We start from the raw sequence: 22,834 nt of genomic DNA, 5'->3' as shown, positions 1-22,834 counted from the left end.
TTCAGATTTCATGGCCAAAAGTCATTATAAAGAATGGCAGTCAAAAATTTTTCAATACACTGGAATTTCAAAATCCATCACTGCTTTTATCCTTGTTTTTTTGTTTTGTTTTGTTTTTTTTTTTTATCTTTTTACAAATAAAGCTTACTGAGCGTCTATAAAAGAGACATAAAATTTCGGGTAGTTCCTTAGCATCTTCTCCTGACCTAGATCTAGATCTTTGAGTTTTTTTTTTCTTATAGTTAATCGGTGATGCCTTTTCCCCACTGCTTATCTTTCATCTCTGTGACTAGTTTGAAATTGAAAGGTTAGTTCGCAAGCTTCAAATCGTATCCATATCGTTTATAAAACCTATCACTGCCTCTGACATTGAAAATCGAAATTTGTCCGAAAAAAAAGAACGAATTTTATTTAACAATAAAATATATACCTGTTACAATGTAGTAAAAACAGCAAAGAGAAAAAAAAGCATTTTAACATTACATAGGATAATGACTTGATAATCTATCAGAGAGTTCATAATGTCAGCATTTTTAAAAATTCATTTTAACCAGCTGATTTTACTCTTCCAAACCTACGTCATAGTTTGGAACGCCCATTTTTGAAGTTTTGAAAAATTCCATATGTTGTTCAACAGGCCTACGACATTGCTTGACGGCTAAACATTCCGACATCCTCAACGTCCATTGTAATAATTTTGGCAAAGATTCATCCGACAAGATTATTTGGGAAAGCATTTTCTCCATGATAAAGATCCTCTCAAACCAGGGCCAAATCATAAAGTCTATCATCTGTATTTTGTTACCTATAAAAAGAATTTAAAAAAGAAAGTAAAAATTGTTGATTATGTAACTTTAAGGATATACGCAACGTACCTTACCTACTGATAATTTTTCAAGATATTCTTAATCTAAGATTATAGTGCCATCAGATGTTCGTCGACAAAAAATCAGCATGCATTACATGGGGTTTTGAAAAGATATCTATTGATGAAAATTCTTGTATAATTCAAAGAAAAATACACAAAAATTACGAAACATATATTCTACATGTTTTGTTTATCAAAACTTGTTTTAGAAGAAGTGTAGAAAAGCATATATAGACATAAAAATGTAGCACATAATTCCTTTAAGTATTGGAACTCTTCAACTCCAGGGAAAAAGACAATAAAGTTCAAACTACGTTGCGTATGTCCTTAACAACCAACGATTTCGAACTCAAACAATGAGGCATGGTAGATATTGGTATGATTTGTCGCAAGAAAGAATTATATTTGCTTAAGAAAGCTCTAAACACTGCTCACTGAAGAGTTCAAATTCCATGGTAGTTTTATGCAGTTAGGGTGATCTGCTCTTTGGTGTAAAATAGAATGAACGGAAATCTACAGGAAATGACACAAATTGAAATAATTTAAAGTATCTTTAACATTTTTTTTTTGACCAAGAAAAAGTAATTGAAAACATTATTTGCAGGTATTTTCCCTACGTAAATATGCATCCGTGATTCGCTAACACATAACTGTCTTTGATTTTTTTTTCCTGGAGATATAATGAAGGTACATTTGTTGAAAATGAAGTAAATAAACTCAATATGTACTCCTTTGTCTGATACAATTTCCTCTAAGTCCAAAATAAAAAAGTCTGTATCAGTGTTTAGAGCTTCCTTAAGAAAATAAGGATCCACCTCCGAAGTAATCTCCCCTCTTCTGTATTTCTGTTTCAAATCTGATCATTTGTTTACGAAACTTTTCCAAGCCAGCAGGTATCTCAGCAGGGGGTCCTTGGCGGACTTTATAGAACTCCGTCATCATCTAATTCAAAATACAATGTTATATAAAATCAAGGCCATACTTTGTTTGTTTGTTTGTTTGTATGTTTAACGTCCCTCTCGAGCATTTTTCACCCATATGGAGACGCCAACACTTGCCGGTGGAGAGCTGCAAATTTTGTCCTATACTCGGCACTTACGGCCATTGAGCAGTGAGGGATCTTTTTCGTGCCAGCACCTACTGCGACACGGGACCTCGGTTTATACGGTCTCATCCGAAGGACCGGTCTCCACGTCCCACAGTGGGATTCGAACCCGCGACGTAAGGATCAACTCCTTACTTCGCGACTCTAGAGCAGACGCTCTAACCACTGCGCCACGCGGGCGACAGGCCATACTTTGAGACTTCGAAATCCCAAAGAAATGCATGGGTTAAGGCATAATGAAATATGGTAACTTAAGTTCTTATATATATATATATTTGTATTTAAAAATTTCTCCTGCAGTCAGGAAAAGGTAAAAACATTTAACTCCCTGCATATTTGAGCTCATTAGTGAGATCTTTCTCAAACTTGATGTGACAAGAGCCTTTATGAATAAAACAAATAAGTAATGAAGGGAAGTTTTCCAAAGTCAAAAAAAGTGTTTGTCCTGAGGTAAACTCAAAGTCTACCCAAGCCTTAAAAAAAAGTAAAAGTCTTGGGGGTTCTCATAAATTATTACTTTAGAATGGTAACAAACTCTATGCATGTAATCCATTTTCTTAAAAAATTGCAGCGTAATAAATTGAGGTTAACAGGCGTTTTACCAAATGATCACTGTGTGTATACATTTTACTGTTCGAGTCACCTGAGCAAAATGTTCTATGAGCATTTTATCCTGAGCCTGGCGGTAAGGGTCCTCAGGAGTCAGTCTGTTTTGGGGATACACCTGGTCAAGGTAGTCACAACAGATGAGGGACTCGTACACGATTTTGTCATCTTGTTCCAGAACGGGCACTTTGCCGATAGGATTCTTCTGTAGGAACCATTCTGGTTTACTTTTCAGGTTTATGTTGACTACTTCGTACCTGGAGACAATCAAATTTACAATAGTGATCATTATGCAAATGAACTTTCACCAGCAATACTAGATACATTTATGATTTCGTGCATGTTTTGATTAGTAGTTTTTGAAGTGGTGCAGATAGAATTTTAGGAGGATGTTGTGTGAGAGAATACTTTGTGGTTGTTTTTATTATATTGTTATTACATTTAAAAAAAGCCTTCTTTAATTTCAACACGTACATTGAGATAACATGCTGTCCACAAGCATGTTGTTCAAACAAATATTTCATAATTATATTTACGATTGAAAGCCCTCCAAAGGCCACACGTGACAGTGTAACCCAAGTCTGCTAAGCGACTTGTCACATGAAACCTTTTTTAAATTCTATTCCGAAATTTTTTGGGTAAATTTCTGCGCATGCATACGCATTGTCCTCGTCTTCCTTATGTTTGTACTGGTGTCGAGGTCGCCAACATTTTTTGGGGTGAAATATGATGTTATAATTATTATTTTAATCGCCTAAATGATGTCCAAGTATATAAAGTACGTTTACATTTGGTTTCCAAGTGTTTTTCTAAATCGAGATGTATCTGTTGTCATTAATAAATATTTGAAAAATTCATCACGACCAGGTGTATGAAAGACAACTCTGTGTTCTAAAAGATATATACATGTATCATATAACAAAATCATCGCATAATTTCTACAATGAATAAGAGTTATAGAATGTTTTTATTTAAATCCATGTATCAAATTCGAAAACACACGACATGTTTTTAAAATTTGCGTTACAAAAATCTAAAATTTACAAATTCTAAATGTTTTCAGACTTTTACATAAAATTTCAAAATATAGAGAGTAACTGGTTTTTTTTTTTTCATTTTGAACATTCTTAAATCTTGGATTAGTTTAGAAAATTGAATTGTCGAGTGTTGCACGACCTTATTCCATATAAAAATGTAAGGAAATTTAAAAACAGATATTACAAAAAAGGCATACACATTGTAAAAAAGAAATCATACGGTATATTTTTGTGAGCCAACACCAAGAGTGTTCGTTGAGCATATGGACAGAACCTCATACTGTACACTCGAAGAACGCCATTTTCTAAGGTAGGGACTTTGGAACCTGGTAAAAAAAGAATTGATAAAATTCAGAACCATTAAAAAATATTCCCAAATTCTATGAAGTAATATAGATTATTTTCAGATAAAAAGGAGGAGTTACAAGTGTAATGAAAAAATTATAATAAAACAAGATCTATAGAGTTGCTAGGCTGTCCCTTTTCACTCAACCCTTTACTCTGCCGTTAAAGGAAGTAGGATCTGACATAGCATGCAATTCACTAATTCACAATATAGTGTAATCCTATAGGGTTTAGAACGGACATTTTAAGCTTGGATTATATTCATATCATGATCATTTAGTTATCAATAGTGAACTTATTAGTGACAGTAACATAAATAAAAGTGAGGGTTATTGTCATTGTACACTACATGTAGAAGAGTTTCTGATATCATATATATATAAATATATATATATATATATATATATATATATATATATATATATATATATATATATATATATATATATATATATATATATATATATATATATATATATATATAGCCCGTTGAGGCCAGTTTAGAGAAAGAAATCTATTATTTTTATTTTTCATTCCTTTTAAACGCAAAAGATTGCATTTAATCGCAAACCTTGCAGAATACAACAGACCCACGCATACTGATATATTTTTTTACTTATTAGAAAATTGTGCACTGTCTAGCTTTATAGAATCAGATTCCTCCGAGCAAACGCTCTTTGAAAGGATACATCACTGATGTGAATTTATAGAGGAGAAAAAATGTCGGGTTGTTAAAAAAAAAGGCAACCTAAGAACGAGACGTGTCTTTAACTTATTAGATCGCTATACTCTTAATGAATATTTGGTCAGTTGCTTACAATCACAAATCACTTTTCTATTTCAATTTTTTTTTCTATTTTGAAACAGTTTCTGCAAACAATTAGAATGGATCTTCTAAATAAAAGACTAAAGAAGAAAAATGATTTTAAAAAACTATACCCCATGTTGCGGTCACAAAGTTTAACCCATATATAAATGGATTCAGGAAAAGACTAATGAAATGTTGGAATTACGTACAACATGAAGGAGTATTTGGACTTAAAGTATCACAACCTTTCCTATGGTTGCATATAGTAAACAGAAGAACAAAGGTGATGGAATCATTTGAGATCAAAATCAAATGAAAACAGATTAATAAATGTGTACTATCAAATGGACAAGTTTTTATTAATACCACTGAAACGTTCTTAATTAATTGTGATACGTAAGCAATTAATCAAAGGCTTCATTAAGAGTGCTGGGTTCTTATACGTTTCAGATATTCTGGTTGTTAGGATGCCATTATTTTACTACAATTTTCAAAAACTGGAAAATTTTGCAAAAAAGACAGAACCAAACGGTTCTTTGAAGTTTCAAAACAAATCCTTAAAAGGAAGGATTATTGCGTTAAATTGCAAAATTTTTGCGTTTAAACGCAAAATTAAAATGGCAAATATACACCGTCGTATAGCAAATACTGATTATAGATAAAACTTCTTCATACCTATTGTATTAAATATATTCACTCACCTGCGGAAAAAGCCTTTTGATTTGGCATGACTGAAGTTAATTGAAGCTGATGATGCGCAGGTAGACTTTTATATGTGATCTGTCCTGTGTTTCCCCTCAACAGATCGTTATAGTTTCTGACCTCTGTGACTTATTCTCCCCTCAACAGATCGTTATAGTTTTTGACCTCTGTGACAATTCTCCCCCGTTATAGTTTCTGACTTGTGAATAAATTTAATCGAACGAAATGCACGATGTATGAAATAGAGTTGAGATGGAAATATTGGTTTGAACGTTATGAATAAATACCCAAGGAAGATAAGGATGAAAGATAATAATATTTTGTTTGCAAATTATGAGAAACTAGGGGATTAAAATGGTCAATATACACGTACACATAAATATTGGAGAAAAGGTATATTCCATTTCCAAGTGAATGTTGATGACGAGTTTTCCAGTATCATGCGCGGATTTAGAGGGGTGGTCGGAGGGGGGGTGCAGAGTTATAAAAAGTATATACTGAAGCAAATAAAAAATGACTTTGGACCCCCTAGAAAACGTGGACCTCACCATCACCAAGGGAATTTAGTTTTTTTGTATTTTTTTTTAATTTGCTTGTCCAGAAATTTTTGGGTTAGAATTTTGTTTGACTGGGGTGGACCCCCCCCCCCCCCCCTTGAAAAAAATCCTGGACCTCCGGCTGAGTATTGCTCTCTTTGCTTCACTTTTATGATTAATTGAAGACAGTATTGTACTTTTTAAAGTCTTATGGGGATTATTTTCTGCATACCTCGCATACCTAAATTTATTACATTTTTAACAGTGAAATACTGTGATTTATTTATTGAATAAAAGTGTTACTCTCTCACAGGGTGAAAGGATACCAAAGTGATATTCTGTCACAGTGTGAAAGGATATCAAAGTAAGTAAAAAATAATTTATGGCCTGTAATAAGATAGAGATACTAACTAAACAGAGACTGAAACTGCCAATTTCTTCCCAAATATGTTGCTAAAATCCATGTTACAATGTTTTCAATGTTTTCAATCTCATAACCGCTAAGCTATGACCTCTCAACTTCTCAACTATAATGTCACAGCCTATGACACTGTGGTAAGAAAAGGCAGGGGCAAAGGGAAAAATCAAAGATCGAAAATGTAATAAACAGAAAATTCAATGTTTTGTAGTTGGGTATGGAATTTATTTCACTCGTGAGACAGGATTTTTTGATATTTTCACTCGTGCTTTGCACTTCACAATTTTTGTACCCTTTTACCCATGAGACGAAGCTGAAAATGTTCAAAATGTTACCACCGACGCACAACGTACATCGCATGACGACGGATGAAAACAGCTGTACATGTAGTTGACCTAATAAATCTTCACAGCACTTAAAATAATCGCTTGCAGGAGCAAAACTGAATTGAATCACATTGATACACAGTGTAAATATATTATGATATTTGGATAAAGATGATGACAGAACAAAAGTGGTCTTTCCAGCGACTCAAATTCCAATGTTCCAACACTCTTACACTTTACGACCCATCTTTCTATCTTAACGTATTAGCTTAAAAATTTGCAATTGTGCAGAGCTATTCAATTCAAACATGTGAAGAAAATTTTAATTTATAATCATAATTATTTTGAGAGTTATATCGATTTTAAATTTTGACTTAGTCTGTTCCTAAGTCTAAGGGAATAGCAAGTTTCTGTTTTGATTCATTCGACAATTTAATCAGTAAAATTTCTCTAGAAAACACGGGGCCAAGTAGAAGCCCCAAAACAATGACTGAGAGTGAACCTCAGATGGGAAATAACATAATCAAGGAATGGCAAAAAATCACTCAACCTTAAAAACTTCTGTTCGATAGTTTCAGCTGCATCAATGTCTCTTGGCAGACCAATCTCCTATGCAGAGTTGTCGTTCGTTCCTCGATCACTCAGACACCTCTGCAATGGGCTCGCGTCAAATTTTTGACATAACGAAAAAAACATAACATTTCAAGGATTATTTCAAATTAAACTGATAGTATTAGATCTATTTCAAGTAAACATCTATCTTCAGTTGGGGGGGGGGGGGGCACTATCAACTACCAAAAATTCCTTGACAAGCAAAAAAAAAAGGCATCAGACGTTTTTATTGAGGGGGCACAAACATATAATATCTACGTTTTCTATAGTACTCTATATATCGGCAAAATTATTGGGGGGCACGCCCCCCCCCCCCCCCCGGTTCCTACGGCCATGATCTTAAAGGACTATCATTAGCTCAAACATTTAATCATAATGAATTAAAAGAAACGCACTATTTCTCCTGCTTATCACTGTGATATACGCGAGCCAACGACAGAGGTGAATGTATGAGCCGATGGTAGAGAGTGTTGGCAGACATTCAGGAACCTGATTTTTCTGAGCGATTGTCAAAAGCCTTCCGTACAAAACATGAAACCTGTCATTTCCCCTACAAATTACAAATTTTGCATCTCTTCTTGTGCCTTAACAAGGTCTTATTTAGAGGCCTAATATTGCAAAGAACGAACTGAAGAAGATCAAATGAAACGCTGAATTCAAATCGCATTGAGCTTTCTTGAGATGAAGAGTCATATGCAGCCAGGCAACTTGATTCCGACTTTCACTTTCCAAAGCATTACTACTGATCAGAAGTGATGGAAAAGTTACGACAGGCGAGTTTTGTAATACATTGCTCGTGTCAGGCGCGGATCCAGGAATTGAAGTCAGAGGGGGCGCCAAAAGTAGGCAGGGGGTCTGGGTGCCGCCTCGAAGCCCCCTTAAGCTCCTGGATTCTAGAGATTTTGTAGGGTAAAAATGAGGTCTACCGAGTAGACATTTTTACATTTTGTCGACGAAACTATGATGTATGCTAACTTTGACAATTTTAGGGGGCGCCCCCCCCCCCCTTAAATCCGCCACTTCGTGTCTTTGGCATTCAAGCAAAGCATCTCCGTCAAAGCATCATCAAAGTCGAGATTTTCATATTCGTTCATAATTTCTCTTTTTATATTGTTTTGGTTTGCCGACGCCACAACGAAACCTGCATGGTAAGTTTTCAATTTGATATCTCTCTACTGGTACTACATTGCAGCAGTTTACAATGTAAAGGTTTTAGTCTGTCGGAAGTATAATGTACAAAACACTTTGTATCGGGGTAATCATCTCTTAATCTCTGTTGACGAAATATTTTGTCCCCGCATACTTTCAAAATCAAATCCTCACTTTCGAGTCATTTTTTCAGTTAAATTGTCCCTGCGTTTGAATGCTCAAGCTCCATCCATCCAAGAAAATCCCCTGTTTCATTTATGAAACATTCCTCTGTTCAAATAACGAACAACTGACAACTGAGAAATTTTCCATTCTTATAGTTGTTTCGTCAGCCGTTATGCTGCAGAGGTTTTTATCACTTTTGACGAATATTCTCTCTTAATTCAATTTCACACGAATATATTCTTTCAGAACTTAATGTGATTTCTTTGCGTTAGATTCTGCTTTCTTGTCAAAAAAAAAATTCCCTGAAAATTACCGTCCTCCTTCCCATGACCCATCACCCAATTTCCATTAAGGATATAAATAACACAAACTTTTTTTTTTTCAGAAATCATCAATATTTCTCATAGATTTATATTTAAATTGGTAACCTGAATAATGTTTGCCAGGTAAAGTGGAAAAATTTTGTAAGATTTTGTCATAAGGTTAAAAAGTTGTGAAAAATTTTGTATAGAAATATATAGAAAGCTACAAAAAGTCACATATCTAAGCACCAAGGAAAACTTACTTTCTTTATATTTTAGGGATTTATTATTTATGTAATTTCTAATCAAAATCAGTCAATATATATATATATATATATATATATATATATATATATATATATATATATATATATATATATATATATATATATATATATATATCAATCCGTGCATCAAATTTCTGTTTGTGTTATGTATCCTTAAAAGCATTATTTCCTGACAATAACATCACCAGGTATAACATGCAACGTAGATTTATTTTGATTATTAAGTTTTTCCTCGTATACATGTATATATGGTTTACTAATTCTCTCCGAATTTTCGGCGACCTTCAGGCTTCATCAGGAGTATCTTAAACTTTTCTGGAGTAAACTTGTACCTCTCAGAAGAATTATGACTATTCAATATACCTCTACTCGGAACTCGCGACCTTTGGACAGTGGGGGTTCTTTATCATACCAACGCCTACCGTCACACCGGTCCCTCACTGCTTAATGGCTCTGGTCTAAAATTATAGCCCATCATCGCTATAAGGTGACGTCTCTATATGAGTGAAAAATTCTCGAAATGGACGAAAAACAACATACAATCAGTTTTTTTTTTCACATTATGAATTGATCTAATGGTGATCATATCAGTTACGCTAGATACATGTAATAACGGTCTTCTACCTAATATTTGTCATTTTATATTGTCATCTGACATTTCTGAATAATGGTTGAATTAAGTAGCGGTGCTTGAAGTCTGTAAATATCGAATACCTTTGAACTTTGACCCTGCAATCCATAGGCACAGGGCCATGATGTATTCCTCTAGAGCATAGGGGCTTGTCTTCCGGATTGTTAAATGTAAAATAAATTTTAAAAATTTTGAATCTTCTTTAAATACACTTAAAAGTTGTTAAAAAAGAGTTTAAAAAAGACGTACCACACCTATATACATAAATTCTATATAGGTGTTGTACGTCTTTTTTTAAATGTGGTTTTTCTTGACTGAAAGTGTCAGAATCTCTATTTTAACAATTTTTAAGTGTATTTAAAGAAGATTCAAAATTTTTAAAATTTATTTGTAAAATTAGCTAACTGTTTATTAGCCGAATGAGTTCCAATGCATTATGGGCTTCTACAAGTTTTAGTATCAACACAGAAATTTCTCTGCGAGTATTCAAAATGAACAGCAATTTTAATCGTTTCTTGGAAACTAATTTCTTTTTCGACATTTATGAAATACATATAGATGTTGAAAATGGTGTATAATCTTTCATTTACAAAAATTTGCTTTATCAAGCTTATATGAACCTGTTCAAATAAACTACTTAGTATTAGTATTCGATTTGTTTAAAGAGAGGTGGGTGCTATTATGTAGAACAAGCAGTGAGTATGTTTTTCTCAAGTGGCAAAGAAAACATCGCGACTGACAGAATGCGCCTTGATGTATTTTTACAGTTTACAGCGTGCTTAGAATATGAAGCCTTTTTCTTAGTAATAGTATTCAGTGGCAGATTTAAGGGGGGGGGGGTGCACCCCCCCCCCCCAAACTGTAAAAGTTAGCGTAAATCATGGTTTCGTCGAGAAAATGTAAACTGTCTACTCGGTAGACCTCATTCTTACCCTACAAAATCTCCAGAATCCATGAGCTACTAGGCGTGAAGTAATGAAAAAATCTGGATGATTTTTGTTGACAAACAACAAAAGCGTATTTTTCTGTCTTTTAGTGCATTTGTGCATCTACATACATGTATATTTTTCATGCTTTTGTCAAAATTAATATCTTGTATATGATATTTTTCTTTGATCTTACCATCAGTACACCAGTGTGCAATTTTTGTTTTACTCTTTATTATCTTCAAAATGTATTTAATGTATGCTTAGGCGGTATTTGACGCAACTATTAATCATCTAAAACTTAAAGAACTCCAATATTTAATGTGAACATGAGTCATTGTCAATTTCAGTCATATAAAGTGAAAAAGAAGCTATACAGTTTCCCGGTGACCAAGTAAACATTATATGCACTACAAGTAATAGCTTTTCAAAAAGCTTGCCTGACTAATCAATCATTATCTATGGAACGTATAAGCGAGAGAGGTGCTAAATGTTTCCGTCATCAAGGAGCGACATAGTTGCGATACTTCATTACACAAGATGTACAATTGCATTGCCGTAGGAACCGGGGGAGGGGGCATGGGGGAGCCGCCCCCCCCCCCAATAATTTTGCCGATATATAGAATACTATAGAAAGCATAGCTGCTATATGCTTGTGCCCCTTCAATAATAATGTCTGATGACTTTTTTTTTGCTTGTCAAGGAATTTTGGTAGTTCATAGGTTCATAGTGTCCCCCCCCCCCCAACTGAAAATGTATGGTTGTGTCCCCTCAAAGTGAAACTGCTTCCTACGAGCCTGAATTGACTTTCTCAAATGTCATAACCAAATACTACAGATTAACGAATATCTAAGACATGCCACTATTTGGTCCTTTTTTAGTTAGCCCACGGGCTGTCTAGTTACGTTGGGATGAAACTGCAAGTGCACTAGCGTAGATTATAATTCTGGGAAAAATAGATGATTCGTTATAAAGAAATTCATATCACATGTACTCTCTTACCAGAGGGCGCGGTTCTTTATGCACACTCTCGTCAGTGATAGTTTTCCGTCGTTCTCGATCGACGACGAAGTAAATTATGAACACTTTTAACTGTGAAAGTTGTCTTGAAGTGTTTGAGACAAAAATGCTTCAATGCTGCTCTAGAACTCAAAGTAAATGGCCTGTACAGTTTATAGCTAGAGCAAAACAAGATACTAAATAAATACCCCCCCTTCCGGAAAAAAACTCACTTTATGATGGTCTGACCATGCTTACCGTATGCATGTATTATAAATGACTTTAAAATACATCTTTATGTACAGTTTTAAAAATTGTTTAGTTTTTCTTTTTAATCGATTTCAGGACCTTTCTCATAATTTATAATAACGTGCCTTTTTATGAAATGAAAACCAGTACAGATCATGATGTCTTCTTCATTTTGCCGATTCTTTACTTAGAACCTTACGGGAATGAAGCCCATTCCTGTACGGGTACCGACCTACTCTCTTATTAAAAGGAGACCCTTGTTCATTACAAAGCATGAAATAATATGCTACTGGCTGACTTTCTAAGCTTTTTTTAAAAAGCCTAACCTTGAAACACACATTATTAATAAATGTAATTTTGAAAGAGACTGAATCAAGAAGGGATGTCCCATTTACTAGGTGGAGGGAGTTTGTTTATGATTGGACTAGTCCATTTATAGGATAAATAGTAAGAATAATCAGCAAATCCATTGCTTCTGTGTTGCCTGCCCATATACAATGTGTTCTGTTAAAAAATAAAATAAAATTTACTGTTAATAAAAAATCTGAAGCATAAGAATCGGGTTAAAAGAATAAACGTTATTTATTTCCATAGAAGTTATCACACCCATTCAATAGAACAATCCAAGAAAAAGGCGCGAAGATTATTCACATGTGACATTTGGCGCGAAATGATTGTGTCACCCCTTTCGTAGAAGGCAAATGGACTGATCCAGTAGTTTAGAAACGCAGAAAAAATGTCACACGGACATGTCCATACAAAGAATTGCAAAGAATAAACATGTGCATGCAAAAAACTGAAGGAATTAAACACATCATTAATTTGCATCAGTAATATGATTCCTTCTTCTCAAACTGTTTTTCTTTAAATACAGGTAACAAATTCCGTTGTAAATCAGCTTGCACAAAATCTAGTTCATTAAGAATGATCGCTTAGTTTCGGATCTTGGAAATATTAATCCTTATACTGCCTGACGCACGTGGCGTCAGGCAATAACGAAAGTATGTAGCTGTTAAATAATAAAGGCGCATTGCGACCCATTCCATTGATTGGAGAATGGGTTTGACGAAAAGATCGTCACCTGACGAAAAATGTCTTCCATAAAAGTGTACCCGACCTGCTAATGAGTGCAGCGAATTGGTTTGGACACACGCAGGGACATATATTGTATCCCATGGTGAACAGACCCCTTGTCCCTCGTTGTGATTAAAAGCACTGAAGGAAAACAACTTTTCTTCACTCACTTTGACAGCGTTAACTATAGATTTCATTCTCCTTTTATATATATATATATATATATATATATATATATATATATATATATATATATATATATATATATATATACAGTGCCTCAGTTATCTTCCTCCGTGAAGAAATGCATTTATTTAATGAAAAACTCATCTGACTTTTTTTTTTACAACGGCATTTTCACAAGTACTTGTGTATGGCAATTACAAATGTAACATCATGGCTTGTTAAGAATTATAATATAAAACATACAAGTTTATATAGCGTACATGTTTTTCTGCTCATAACATTCAATTGATCAGACTTTTATTTACTGTCTTGTTCAAATGATGTCATTCCTCCAAACCTACGTCATAGTTTGGAACGCCAGTTTTGTAACTTTGGAAAAACGCCAAGTGTCTTTCCTCAGGGTGACGACATTCCTGTACGGCTGAACATCCCAACATTCTCTGTGTCCATGCATATAATTTTGGCATAGACTCTCCAGTCACAATCATTTGCGAAAGCACTTTCTCCAAGATAAAGAAACGTTCAAACCAGGGCCAAATCATAAAGTCTATCATCATCACTTGCTCACCTACAAAATACACAAACCATCACTAAATGAAATAAAACTATCAGTTGGTAGGAACAGTTGTATAAGCAGGCGAATATACAGCCCGTCGTATTACATGCAGAACGTGATACCAGTGTAACGCAGATATACCTCGTCCTATTTTTGGTCAAGTAATGAAATGTGAATTAATTATCAATACTATGATTTATCATTATTATTTTATTTATCTATTTAACTGAATTTAAATAAATGTAGGGAAAACACGCCTCCAAAGAAATCCCCTCTCTTCTCTATTTCAGTTTCGAATCTTGACAACTGATCGAGAATCTTTTTCAGTCCAGCCGGTTTCTCTTCTGGAGGCGCTTGTAGAGTTTTATAGAAATCTGTCGTCAGCTGTGTAAAAAGAAATACAGGACATTAAACACTACATTCTATATTCACTGTAACTATTTCTCTGAAATATTATCTAAATGATGAAAAAAAGCCCACACACAATAACCAATACTGAATAAAAAGTTAAAAATTATTTTTGATTGTTAATTGTCAGAGCAATCACTTTTATGTTAACTTATTACTTCCCATACAGGGCACTTTATCTACCAACATCCCATAAAGGGGCACTTTATCTAACAACATCCCATAAAGGGGCACTTTATCTAACAACATCCCATAAAGGGGCACTTTATCTAACAACATCCCATACAGGGGCACGTCATCTAACAACATCCCACAAAGGGACACTTTATCTACCAACATCCCATAAAGGGGCACTTTATCTAACAACATCCCATACAGGGGCACTTTATCTAACAACATCCCATAAAGGGGCACTTCATCTAACATCCCATACAGGAGCACTTCATCTAACAACATCCCACAAAGGGACACATCATCTCACAACATCCGATACTGGGGCACGTCATCTAACAACATCCCACAAAGGGACACATCATCTAACAACATCCCATACCGGGGCACTTCATGTAACAACATCCCATTCAGGGGCATTTCATCTAACAACATCCCATACAGGGGCACTTCATCTAACAACATCCCATACAAGGGCACTTCATCTAACAACATCCCACAAAGGGACACATCATCTAACAACATTCCATACAGGGGCACTTCATGTAACAACATCCCATACAGAGGCACTTCATGTAACAACATCCCATACAGGGGCACTTCATGTAACAACATCCCACAAAGGGACACATCATCTAACAACATTCCATAGGGGCACTTCATCTATTCAAAAGAACTGTGAAGAGAAATTGCATCTGAATCATAAAGATTCTGTGATTTTTTTTAAAGTTATTGATGAAGTTGTCAGAGATTAAAAAGAAAATTACATCGAGAAAGCAATTTTTTTTTTGGGGGGGGGGGGGAATCCTGTTCATGAGTACCTGTGGAAACATACAGATATTTTACACTTTGAGGAAAATTATATTTACCTGGCTGAAATGTTCTATGAGCATTTTATCGCGAGCCTGGCGGTAAGGGTCCTCAGGGGTCAGTTTGTTTTGGGGATACACCTGGTCAAGGTAGTCACAACAGATGAGGGACTCGTACACGATTTTGTCATCTTGTTCCAGAACGGGCACTTTGCCGATAGGATTCTTCTGTAGAAACCAATCTGGTTTACTTTTCAGGTTTATGTTGACCACCTCGTGTCTGAAAGTGATAAAAAATGGTAAAATTACAAGACACAGTGCATGTACGTCGCATGTAAATTTGCCTTAAATTAAAATTCATTAAGTGTATGAAGAGTTCCTTGTAATGAATCAGAATAAGAAAGACAATTCTTACAAAAGACTTGGGTAATGATTAGCTGCAGTAATGTAGCTCCTCCATTTTTTAATTGGGAGATTCCTATATAGTGCTTGAGATTTCTTGTTTGTTCAGCGATGTCTTCATAGACATAATACGAGATAAATACTTGAAGGATATTCAAATTACAGGATATTTTCATGGTTTCTTATTATTTTGGTTTTATAATGTTTTCATATATACATGTACATGTAATAAATAAAAACATACGGAATGTTTTTGTGAGTTAATACCAAGAGTGTTCGTTCTGCATAAGGACAAAATCTCATGCTGTAAACTCGGAGTTTCCCAATTTCCAGCTCAGGAACGTCAGATCCTGTCAATATAATATGCAACAATTATGCAACAATTTACATTCCATTTTCGGGGGCGTAAAATTAATGATCAAGGATGGCTCCGTGATTTTAGATTTTTTTTTAACGTCAGACATTAAATTCGATACAAAAATTAACAAATAACACCCTAGAAGTGATTCAGAAAGGTATTAGAAAAATGTGTTTACGAAACATTGACAACAGTAAGGAGACCACTCCGTTTTGATTACAAAATATTACACTCGGTCCTCTCTTCGTTTTCTCATCATAATAACCTTTCAACATTCTCTTCCTACTCACCTGCAGAGAAAGCCTTTTCCGTCGGCATTGTTAAATTCCTTTAAAAACAATCAAGTAATGAATCAAGAGGATGCTTTAGTATTTATAACATTCTGATGTCCTCAATAGCTATCAATGTCCTATATTTTCACCCGTAATGCCACAGACTCTCACGTGTGAGGTCACAACAAAAAACTTTAATCAAAGTGAATAAAGACACCACAAATTAACCAACAAAAAAGAAGAAGAGATTCAGCGTAAAATACTAGCTGGGTGTTAATTATGAATTGAGGATATAATATCTAATCCCCTGGGGGTAGCCTGGGTCATAATTCGTGTCGTTGTTATCAGGATTTTTTTTCAATTATAACAACTTTCTAGTAGCAGAGTAATTTGATGCAAAGCGTGCTTGTTTTTTGATGTAAAGTGTCCCAGGCCCGTAGGAAGCAATTTCGGTTGGGAGGGAGGGGGGGGGGGCACAGCCATATATTTTCATATTTTCAGTTGAGGGGGCACTATCAACTACCAAAAATTCCTTGACAAGCAAAAAAAAAAAAAAAAAAGAGAGAGAGAGAAAGAAATTAAAAAAGGGCATCAGACGTTTTTATTGAGGGGGCACAAGTATATAGTAGCTATGTTTTCTATAGTAATCTATATATCGGCAAAATTATTGGGTATGGGGGCACGGCCCCCCGTGCCCCCCCCCCCGGTTCCTACGGCCATGTGTCCCCTCTCTCTCTCTCTATATATATATATTTATATATAAAACACCAAAATAAAACTCTACCGGCTTCATTTTCAATCTTCAGGAGTTTGACAAACTGGAAAATCGACAAACTGATATATATATATATATATATATATATATATATATATATATATATATATATATATATGTATATGTATATATATATATATATATATATATATATATATATATATATATATATATATATATAAAGAGGCCCATGGGCCACATCGCTCACCTGAGCACATTGGCTAGGCAAAAGCACAAATCAGTTCAGTATTGAAAAGATTACGAAGGGGGGGGGGAGGGGGGGGGTTGAATTCTAAACTACCTGATGATGCTTCCATGTCAATATAACAAATAGCTTTGTTGTACTTGAGAAGATTTAAAAAAAAAATTCCCATATATTCCTTTGTAAAAATTTGATCCCCAATTGTGGCTCCTCCCCATCCCAGGGGTCATCATTTGAACAAACTTGAATCTACACTACCTGAGGATGCTTCCATATCAATATGACTGAACATAGCTTATCTGTTCTAGAGAAGAAATTTTTTTTCTATATGTTCTTATGTAAAACTTTTGATCCCCCTTTGGGCCCCACCCTACCCCTGGGGGTCATCATTTGAACAAAATTGAATCTACACTATCTGAGGATGCTTCCATATCAAAATGACTAATCATGGTTTGCAGTTCTTCAGAAGATATTTTCCTATAAATTTCCATTTAAGACTTTGATCCTCCATTGTGGCCCCACCCTACCCATGGGGGGTCATGATTTGAACAAAATAGAATCTACACTACCTGAGGATGCTTCCACATAAATATGATCAATCAGGGCTTTGCTGTTCCTGAGAAGAAGATTTTTAAAATTTGTCCTATACATTTCTATGTAAAACTTTGATCCTCCATTGTGGCCCCACCCTACCCCAGGGGGGTCATGATTTGAATAAATTTGTATCTACACTACCTGAGGATGCTTCATTATAAATATGACCAATCTGAGCTTTGCTCAGGGCTAGACAAATAGCATTGCCCGACGCCCGGGACAACCAATTTTGTTTGGCAGGCAAGTTATTTGATAAGTGGTACCTGCCCGCGGACAAGTGCTTCTCCAGTTAACAAAAAATCAAATGTTGTTTGTTTTATCGCTGTTGAAATGTAATGAATCACAGTAGAGCACATGTTTTTCGCTGCTGTTCATTACTACATCGAATACTCGGTCGGAACTCCTCTAGAATTTACCCATTTATGTGTAGTTAAAATACACACAGGACGTAAAACATAGCAGCTATCGATTCCATGTCAAAAAAGTTGAAGAGGATTTTAGACCTTTTTAGGTATTGTAAAAAATAATGTAAAAATTCATGCCGTGAGTACAAACGTGTTATACTGATATTAAAATTGGAGCTATTGATTGGCGATCACTGAAAGTCACAATCGACATGCAGTGGTGGTTTTCATAATCAAATACTTTATAATATTCAAAAAAAAAATTTTTTCTATCTTTCAGTATTTTTGGGATGTTAAAGTAATACAGAGAAAAGTTTAAATTATGCGCACTGCACAAGCTAAGAAATCTCCCTGGAACAAGACTTACCCCTAAATTTTTCCGTGCAAAAAATTAAGTGATTTTATGTCTAGTTTGGTCCCCATGTAGTGTACCAGTTGAGAAATAATTTAATGTTTAACGATAATGCTTTAATTTTATGTTAATTAAGAAAAAGTGGGACAAGCATATTTTTTGGTAGGACAAGTAATTTTACGATGGTAACCTGTCCGAGGGCAAGTACTGAAAAATTCTATTTCTCTACCCCTGTTTGCTGTTCCTGAGAAGAAGATTTTTCCTATATATTTCTATGTAAAACTTTGATAGTCCATTGTGGACGCGCCCTATCCCCGGGGGTCATGATTTGAACAAACTTGAATCTACACTACCTGAGGATGCTTCCATATAAATATGATTCATCATGGCTTTGCTGTTCTTGAGAAGAAGATTTTAAAAGATTTTTCCTATATATTTCTATGTAAAACTTTGATCCTCCATTGTGGCCCCACCCTACCCCCGGGGGTTATGATTTGAACAAATTTGAATCAGCACTACCTGAGGATGCTTCCATATAAATATGACTCATCATCACTTTGCTGTTCTTGAGAAGATTTTTAAAGATTTTTCCTATATATTTCTATGTAAAACTTTGATCCTCCATTGTGGCCCTGCCCTACCCCCAGTGGTCGCGATTTGAACAAATTTGAATCTACACTACCTGAGGATGCTTTCACATGAATTTCATCTTTCCTGGCCCTATGGTTCTTGAGAAGATTTTTAAATGATGCCATTATTTTTTCACTAATTCCTAATTATCTCCCCTTGAAAGAGGGCGTGGCCCTTCATTTGAACAAACATAAATCCCCTTCACCCAAGGATACTTTGTGGCAAGTTTGGTTGAAATTGGGCCAGTGGTTCCACTGTAGGCGAAAGCCTGTCCACTTCTCTAAAGAGAATAGGAAACAGACAGCATTGCTTGAATATTCAAGAAAAAGGGACAAAGAAAAAGAGAAATTAATGATTGAATGTGTGAGAAAATGAAATAGAGTAGTTGTGTACAAATAAAAGTTACTTTCGAAAGTCAAGTAGTCTCGAGTCGAGTAACTGCTTTTCTCGATAATGATAATCGGAAACGTGGCTATTGTTATAATTGAAGAATCCATGACGATTAGTCGTGTGAATTCCGGTATTTCACTGTCAGACTTCATAAGTTACGGGCACTGGGGGGATGGATTTTTGTATTCTAATATGCACTATAAGAGACTCTCTTTTTATGTATCAGTCGAAAATGATAAATTTAAAAACAGCATATTGAAACAAAAGGATTACATAATCGATAACATACGAGGGGCATTTGAAAAGACTCCTTTCAAAGAAAATTTGCATGGAGGTAGAGTAAGACTGTAAGAATGATACGGTAAATCAGCAATTCCATATTTCATTTTTTTTTTGCTTGGTTAATAAGCACGGTAATGTTATCTTAGGCGTTCATAAATGATTTTTATTTATATCATATAGCTGGATTTTCGGTCTTTTATATAGCTCTCCACTATATTAAATAAAAGATATTCTATATAAAACTGTAGTGTAACAATGCAGTTTTCCAAATACATGTATGTATCTTGAGAATCAGGACTCTTACCGTTTACGAATAAGATGCACAAAAGTCTTCCCCCGGACTTGTTTCCGTGCGTATTTTTTTTCATATTATTTCAACTTCGGCGATCCAAAACTCACCATTGCTTTTGACTTTCGACTCAAAAAATAAATCTGAGTTTCATTGCCATGTACAATCTTATTTATTTTACATGATTTAAAATTTTCGAACATATTGAGTTACGGTGGGGTTAGAACTACACCGGCGCCATTTTGGTTTTTACGAGAAAATATAGGACACCCTTAGCTTCCGGATTTAAGATTTAAAAAGAAAAAAATGGAAAAAGGGGGAGGGGGTCCATCCCCCAAGTGCCTATGTCTACAGTAAAGTAAAAAAAAACTTTGGATGTTCTATCAGTTTTGTGATCAGTTTGCGATTTTCTTTAGTCATTCACATCGTTCCCTAACCCTCCGGCTCCTTGACGGCCAGTGGCGCACTTGGCTGTAGAAAAGGGGGGGGGGATCGATATATACATGTAGTAAAAGAAAACAGCTGTTTTATGTGTCCCCTCAATAATAACGTCTGATGACCCCCCTTTATTTTTGCTTGTCAAGGAACTTACTTGGTACATGTACATAGTACCCCCTCCTGTGTGGTTGTGCCCCCCCCCCCCAACTGAAATTGCTGCCTACAGGCCTAGCGCATGATGTGTGCTTTTAAATTTTTTTTCAGATAGTCAGCTAGATTGGAGCATTTTCTTTCCTTTGAATGCGATAATATCATTTTCGTCGATGTCCACATTTCCCTTGTTTTTTTATTTTAAATGTTTCCTTTGCAATCTGCTAAGTAGTCTCGTTTTTATTTTCTTTGACTCCACAGATTTTCATACTGTTTTACGACTGTATTGTTCATTGTAATTTGCTTTTACAGTTGAAGGAGAGGTCACTTCTTCTGCCTGTATTACCTTAATTTCCAACTCAATAGCTTTTCCGTTTTTTTTTTCGCTCAGGCCAAAATAAAATTATTGTTTGTTTCGAATTGCCTCCCACCTCATTGAAATGACCCCTCCTGAAAAAAAAAATTATTGGCCAAAGCTAAGATATATTTTTTTTTAATTTAACCAATTCTTGGCCTGATCACATGTGTCACCCAAATACTTAACGAGGTTGGATCCTGATATTTAAAGTCTTAAACTTTTTTGGGGAAGTATATTTTTAGTTTCTACACACATAGCTTAATTAAAAATCAAAACAAAAAATGAGGGTCAATATGCTTCTTTTGGCGCTACAGTACATTTAATATGACCTTTTTGCACTGAAATTTTTGTCTTAATCAAAAAATCACATCTTCGACATTTTCCCTCCAAAGTTTTTATCCAAATAAATTATGGGACAAAATAAAATATTAGTCTATTTAAAAAAAGACACATTAAAGTTGTGACTAAGAAAAAGTTTCAAATTGCTTCGCAAAATCAATTATTTGACTTTTCTGCTCTCACAAAATGTGATTTTTCTGGCATTAAAAATTTAACCAGCAAGAACATTATTTAAAAGTCTTAAACTTTTGCTGAATTTAAGCAGATTGATCAAAGTTATCTTATATATTCAGAAAAGAAAAACAAAAGTGGGGGTCTATGATCTAAATTTTTAGATATTACTAAAAAAGTGTTAATTTTACATTAAAATTGGCTCAATTTTTTCCTGGACTTTCAGAATATATTTACTATATTTGTCACAATATAATGAAAGAATTCATAAGAAATAATTTAATAGATATTTCAGAACCAGCATAAAACATTTCACTGCAAAAAACAGCTCTGTTTACAACCAGCATGGAAAAATAGGAATCTAAACTTAACAGTACTGTATATATTTCAAAAGGGAAAAATTGATCATTTTCTTCTAAAAAACCTTCCGCCACAAAATATAGTTCCTGGCTTAATCCTATTTGAATGGAATTTAAACGCGGTTTTTTCTTTGGATATAGTTTAATTTACATTGTAGAATCCAGATTTAATGATAGAACTTATAAATGATGCAGAATTTTAGAAATAAAGGTCTAGACCAAAATCTGTTCAAAAGTTCAGGATCGAACCTCCTTAATTAGTATGGGGTCTAGGCAAAAACTGGGTTCTTGATTGATAGGTAATACCTTTAACAAAAAGTCAGCAAAACAATGTGTTCATTGCTTCTTAAGATTTTTGTCAACAGTTTTTAATTTAACTTTAATTTTGAAAAAAAAAAATTTCCTCCCTCCCTCCTGGGTCTGAACCCCCCCCCCCCCAGGTGACAATTCCAAACAAACAACTTTTTAAGGATGGACTCATTTATTCCCCTAAGCGTTTCATTGTCAAGCATTAGTTTTTTTTATGCCGTCAGTCAGTTTTTTTTCTATATAAGGTATTTCTTTTCTGCTTCTTTTTTGTTTTCTTCTGGTAATTCTTTCACAATAATGCTTGTTACGAGAGATTTAATGTCACCTGTTTTTATCGTGTTTTAGAAGGTCCTTGCTGTAAAAGGTGAAGATAACGACCACGCAGTGATCAATCTCATAAATCCAGTAAACAAAAAGAATCGCGAAAGGGCAAAAGCACGGACCCCTGGAAAAACAAGAGATGGGACCAGGTGCCTAGGAGGAGT

General features: G+C 34.8%; 2 protein-coding genes across 2 annotated transcripts; both read right to left on the bottom strand.

Annotated features, from left to right (window-relative positions):
- Nucleotides 1–399: 399 nt before the first annotated feature.
- LOC133189897 (pyrimidodiazepine synthase-like) lies at nt 400–5,555 on the bottom strand. Its single transcript, XM_061325311.1, has 5 exons — nt 5,471–5,555; nt 3,837–3,942; nt 2,617–2,836; nt 1,684–1,810; nt 400–805 (listed from the first exon to the last, which is right to left on the bottom strand). Exons 1-5 carry the CDS (start codon nt 5,496–5,498, stop codon nt 561–563), a joined length of 726 nt encoding a protein of 241 aa, XP_061181295.1. The 5' UTR covers nt 5,499–5,555; the 3' UTR covers nt 400–560.
- A 7,989-nt stretch (nt 5,556–13,544) lies between these two features.
- Nucleotides 13,545–19,687, bottom strand: LOC133189896 (glutathione S-transferase omega-1-like). Its single transcript, XM_061325310.1, has 6 exons — nt 19,671–19,687; nt 16,326–16,363; nt 15,922–16,027; nt 15,336–15,555; nt 14,145–14,271; nt 13,545–13,899 (listed from the first exon to the last, which is right to left on the bottom strand). Exons 2-6 carry the CDS (start codon nt 16,351–16,353, stop codon nt 13,655–13,657), a joined length of 726 nt encoding a protein of 241 aa, XP_061181294.1. The 5' UTR covers nt 16,354–16,363; nt 19,671–19,687; the 3' UTR covers nt 13,545–13,654.
- Between the last annotated feature and the right edge of the window lie 3,147 nt (nt 19,688–22,834).

Source organism: Saccostrea echinata, unplaced genomic scaffold (assembly GCF_033153115.1).
Source record: "Saccostrea echinata isolate AGI-Se365-2 ecotype Australia unplaced genomic scaffold, CSIRO_AGI_Sech_v1 ptg000020l, whole genome shotgun sequence".
Lineage (NCBI taxonomy): Eukaryota > Metazoa > Mollusca > Bivalvia > Ostreida > Ostreidae > Saccostrea > Saccostrea echinata.
The sequence above is the reverse complement of the archived record's forward strand: the minus strand, read 5'-3'. Positions and strand labels throughout refer to the sequence as shown.

What these genes read in the sequence shown, in the direction of transcription:
- LOC133189897 (XM_061325311.1), bottom strand. Translation starts at nt 5,498, where the DNA reads ATGCCAAATCAAAAGGCTTTTTCCGCAG. An exon ending in TTGGCTCACAAAAATATACC is followed by an intron (nt 2,837 to 3,836) that starts GTATGATTTCTT and finishes GATTGTCTCCAG; the next exon opens with GTACGAAGTAGTCAACATAA. An exon ending in GAGGGGAGATTACTTCGGAG is followed by an intron (nt 806 to 1,683) that starts GTGGATCCTTAT and finishes TTCTTTTTATAG; the next exon opens with GTAACAAAATACAGATGATA.
- LOC133189896 (XM_061325310.1), bottom strand. Translation starts at nt 16,353, where the DNA reads ATGCCGACGGAAAAGGCTTTCTCTGCAG. An exon ending in TTAACTCACAAAAACATTCC is followed by an intron (nt 15,556 to 15,921) that starts GTATGTTTTTAT and finishes TATCACTTTCAG; the next exon opens with ACACGAGGTGGTCAACATAA. An exon ending in TCATAGAACATTTCAGCCAG is followed by an intron (nt 14,272 to 15,335) that starts GTAAATATAATT and finishes CTTTTTACACAG; the next exon opens with CTGACGACAGATTTCTATAA.